We start from the raw sequence: 5,000 nt of genomic DNA, 5'->3' as shown, positions 1-5,000 counted from the left end.
CCGAGTGCAAACGGATAAAAAAATCCATTCTGTCCACATGTCCGCAGGCCCAGAGTCCTACAAACTCTCCAGAAACAGCTGAATATTAGATCCCACACACTGACCTTTCTGCTTTAACTTTACTCACAAGTCTTAGCGAAGGTCTAAGAACAAAAATGTTTTGAGTGAAGTTACAGCAAAATGGTCAGTACGTGGGACTTTTATTTTTTAATTTCCTGATCTGTGACCCATGGGTCCTCTCCAATGCAACTGGCAGCTGAATTGTGCAAAACAAAACAAATCACAAGTTATAACATATGATGATAAAAAATATGCACCATGTCCATTACCCACCCAGCCATGTAGCTTGTCAAGTTTCGCCGATGTGAGGTAGGAGAGGAGTTAAAGGCAGAATAGTATCATATAATGTGGAATGTATGGATTTAACATTATCAGCCTCTGGAACGGAGGAAGTGGGAGTGTGCTCTCTTGGCAAAGACACATGTAGCTACGGCAACAGGAATCAGTGTAGCATTCCAAAGGTGCCGCTTCAGAGGCACTCAGGAGAGCACGGTGTCGCACTGAATTATGAATTGTATTAGGAATTATGGGTTGTAGCGTGTGTGTGTGTGTGTGTGTGTGTGTGTGTGTGTGTGTGTGTGTGTGTGTGTGTGTGTGTGTGTGTGTGTGTGTGTGGACTTCTGCTATACACTATGCTGCTATACAGGAGAGGAAGAGATAAATAAATCATTGTTGAAGAGGAAGACCGAAAGAAGAAGAAGAAGAAGAAGAAGAAGAAGAAGAAGAAGAAGAAGAAGAAGAAGAAGAAGAAGAAGAAGAGGAAGAAGAAGAAGAAGAAGAAGAAGAAGAAGAAGAAGAAGAAGAAGAAGAAGAAGAAGAAGAAGAAGAAGAAGAAAGGAAAAAGAAAGATGAAGAAAATTGAGGAATATAAGGAGGAGGAGGAGGAGGGGGGGAGAAAGGAAATACAGGAAGATAAAAAAAGATCAGGTGGCAGGGAGAGAAAGAAGTGAAGGAGGGAAAAGAAGAAAAAGACACTGGCGAAGGCAAACCGAAACTAAACCCGAGTACGATCCACCTTTTCACCTTCTAAAAGAAGAAAAAGAAAAAGAGGGGAAGAGGAGCTTACCCGATGCGTGTCTTGGTGGTCCTGCCCTCCCCGGTGAAGACGCAGCGTGCAGCCAGAGTGTCCCCGTACTCCACTGATACAGAGTTGGCCACCGGGTAGAACGCCTGGCAACACAGCCACAAGGGACCGAGGGAAGAAAGGAGAAAAATAAACAACAACATGAAAGAAATGTGTCAACTTACAGAGAAAACATCCCTCAGGCAAGAAGGACATTTCGTTCCCCCCAAGAAAAGCCAAACTGGTTTCCCTGACAGTGTCCTTGTATTATTATTTTCTGCCTTTTTTCTTGAATTAAAACAGATGGCGCAGCAGAGCACTCGATAGTAACCAGTTGGAAATGCCAGATTAATCACAGCCTTGTGGAAATATAATTTGTAGAAATGTAATTTCCAGGCAAATCTAATAATACTGTAACTCTTCTAAAATCTTCGCCAAGACTCCATCTGATAATGTGGGCAACAAAAATATATTAAAAGTAAAAAAAAATCAATCCCCACATGTGAATCTACAAGGGGAGACACTGAGGAGTAAAAGTATGTCAGCAGATTTTCGTGTGCTTGGCTTAGGTAAAGCGAGTTTCTCTCAAGGGCAAAAGCAATTTCACGGTTGAGATGACACCTAAGTGCAAAAGAATCAAAGTTTTTTTTTTCAGGTGGCTGTATGTGGGGCTTGAGGGGGAAGTGGGGTGGAAAAGGGAAAGGTGCTACGAAATGTTTTCAAATATTAATAGACTCTCAGACCTCAACAAAGTCGGACAAAAGTGAAAATGGGGGGAAAAAAGTCAAATGCAGCAAACCAAAAAAAAAAGTGGGCCGCACTACTGGAGCCAAGCAACATGAAAAGAAAAATCTGAAACATCTGTACTGGGGGTCATACACTAAAAAAAACTCCACATTTTATAACTCCACAGAGTATAATTTTAGAAGTTCTGATCTTATCTAGACATAACATTTTCAAATCTGCTGAGTTACAGATAGTTTGGCACAGCTACAGTCTGTTCATACAGCTCATGTTTATTTTAGATGGTAGGACTTATTTAATACCCGAATGCCCTCTGATGTTTACCCCCTGCTGAGCAAGGCTGTAATGTGTAATGCACTTGACTTGGCTAACTGGGAGTTGGACCAGGCAGCCAAAACATGCAAGTCCTATAAAACGAGCAACATTGCCTCCAGAAATAGAGAAAAGAAGCCAGTATTCACTGTTATGTAGCAGGCTTACAGAATAAAACATTTTGGTAACACCTTCTATGAACTCTGTATTCTAAGTGATATCGACAGCCATAGAGAGGCTTCATGTCTTCATAAACCTTAATTATATCCTAACAAAAAGCTTAACCTTAACTTTAAATTAACTTTGAAACCAGCTTAACATTTATAATAATAAACCTTGATTTAAATATATATATAAATATTTAATAAACCTTTGTTTAACTAGGAAAGGCCAGGAAAGGTTACAAATCACATAAAAAAAACAGTGAAGAAGCATTACATGCAACAAACACAAAACATACAAAAGCAGCACCACTAAAACAAGAAAAATCTCACAATTATAACAAACACATTTGACAGCCAAGAGTCAACCAAGGATAACTAAAGACAAAAGGCTGCAATAAGACGATACTCACGACAAATACATAAATACATTAAATAAAAAGTGGGCACATGGGCACCATATTTAAAAGTAATGGCATTATTCTGCAGCAATGGCAGTATGACAAGTCACACATACACACTCAAGACTGCATTTGCAGTATACAGTAGGTATGCAGATAACGCTTCATAGGCTAGAAAGCACTGTCTGCCTTGAAGTTGGAACAAGGCTTATGCCATAGCATTATAATACCTATATTACAAATATGCTTACAGTATAATATAAATATAGTGGTTGATTACAAACACTGTACAAACACTGTAGAAATAATATTTTTTTTTTGCCTCCTACCTTTGAAGTGCTACCTCTAAGATAACAGTAAATGCATAGAAGTGAAGTGTGCTGGAGGGTGAATGAAAATCACTTAACGCTAACGTGATAAAGCGCAAACACGTTTTTATTCTGTTGTTGCCTGATAGTTTTCTGGTGCTTTTATGGCTAAAATGCATGCAGGGGAGGCCTGCTGAAGTGTGAATGACTTCATGCAACACTGATTGCCCACTAGAGCACGGCGTAGACTGGAGCAGTGTGTGAACAGTTCTGCAACGTGCACAGTCTGTGCCTGTCCCAAATGTATTTTCTTTTTGAACTTAAAGTGGGAGACAGGACACAATTAGGAGAGTGGTGGTGTAGAGTTGGGAAATGACTCAGGCTGGACCCAGGCTGGACCCAGGCTGAATTCGAACCTGGGTCCCCATGGGCACATTGCCCGTTCATGGTACGGTGCATTAGCACGATACGCCACAGCAACCACTGTGTCCTGTCCCAAATTTCACATGTGAGCAAGCTGGCATGGATGGGTACTGGCTGGCCTGTGGGTACTTTGACATTGGGCCTGAAGGGATAGAGGTCCAGAGGTCACACTGGTTCCAAACAACAACAAAAATGAAAGCTGGGGGGCGCTGTGGCGCAGCGCGCTAAGCCCCCCACACGTGGGCTTGCATGCCCATGGGGACCCCGGTTCGAGTCCGGACGGGGTCATTTCCCAACCCTGCCCCATCTCTCTCCACACTCACTTCCTGTCGCACCTTCACTGTCCTATCCGAAATAAAGGCCCAAAAAGCCCATAAAAATATCTTTAAATTTTTTTTTTTTTAAAAATGAAAGCTGGTGCAGCGTGGTGCGTCTATTCATTTACAGGTGCAGCCTAATCAGAGTCCATGACACACTGGTTCCATAACAGTGTATGTATCATGTAAGTAAGTAATTGCAAAGTGTGTACGAACATACCTTATATTTGTTACACTGTACCTCAGGGTAAGGCTATGATTTAGGATTGTGGTTGGTGTTAGATGTGTGAGGTAGAAGACATTCAGATACATTGTATCATAGTTACAAATTAAATCAGTCACTTTAGTGTCTTCTACACTGAATTTCCTGCTACAGGCTATCCAGTCAAACAATAAACATTCAAAAAGAATAAAATATGCTATGCGAAATATCTCCTCATGTTACCCGACACTACGATTACTCCCCGTTATTATTTTTCCCTTGAAGCAGACTGAAAAAAAAAACTTGCTCGGATAAATCTGCATCAGCTATTTCCAATAAAGCTAGACACGTCTGGCCTACCAGCAGTGAACAGTTTCGAGTTTCATGATAGCAGCAGCGGCAAAAAAAGGAAGGAAAAAAGGAATGAAGGTCAAAACCCAATACTGAAGGGGAGAGGAGGACAGGAGGGTGTGTGTGTTTCTGTGTGTTTCAGTGTGTGTGTTTCAGTGTGTGTGTGTGTGTGTGTGTGTGTGCGCGCGTGCGTGTTTGGAAGGGGGGTGGGTATGGTGTCACGGACAAACAAACATGGCGAATCCAAACAGAACCCCCGGACTGAGGCCGTCCAAGTTTACATCAGTGGCGTAAACGAGCCGACACAGATTGATCATATGGGCAGACAGACAAAAAAGGCCTCAGCCAAGGCCAAAGCAGCCAGCGGTTCCCAAACTGGGAGACTGGGCCCCTAACAATGTTGCCAGGTTCAGCCACCGAGGCACTGTATGGGTCTCGCAGAGACAAGGAAGTGGACCCAAAGGTGTAGGTTTGGCTCGAAAAGTGGTCGGGACATTTCAATCACAAATTGTCCGGATATGCAGTTTTTGCATTATATCTGTGAAAATGTGGTGGGGACAAGCTAGGTTTAACCCAAAAGTGGTATGGACATGTCCCCACCATCCCCCCCTAAAATTACGCCCATGATAACCCCAGGAAGAGTAGCTGATGGGCTACA

General features: G+C 42.3%; 1 protein-coding gene across 3 annotated transcripts in view; it reads right to left on the bottom strand.

The window, feature by feature from the left end:
• pam (peptidylglycine alpha-amidating monooxygenase) overlaps positions 1-5,000 on the bottom strand; it is a 134,216-nt gene that overhangs the window by 53,971 nt on the left and 75,245 nt on the right. For all 3 annotated transcript variants that reach the window (XM_063210084.1, XM_063210085.1, XM_063210086.1), the window contains exon 12: positions 1,127-1,230. In XM_063210084.1, the coding sequence (XP_063066154.1) occupies positions 1,127-1,230 (104 nt within the window). The remainder of the gene's footprint in view (positions 1-1,126; positions 1,231-5,000) is intronic.

This window comes from Engraulis encrasicolus, chromosome 11 (assembly GCF_034702125.1).
Source record: "Engraulis encrasicolus isolate BLACKSEA-1 chromosome 11, IST_EnEncr_1.0, whole genome shotgun sequence".
In the NCBI taxonomy this organism is placed as follows: Eukaryota; Metazoa; Chordata; class Actinopteri; order Clupeiformes; family Engraulidae; genus Engraulis; species Engraulis encrasicolus.
This window is presented reverse-complemented; position numbering and strand designations above follow the sequence as displayed.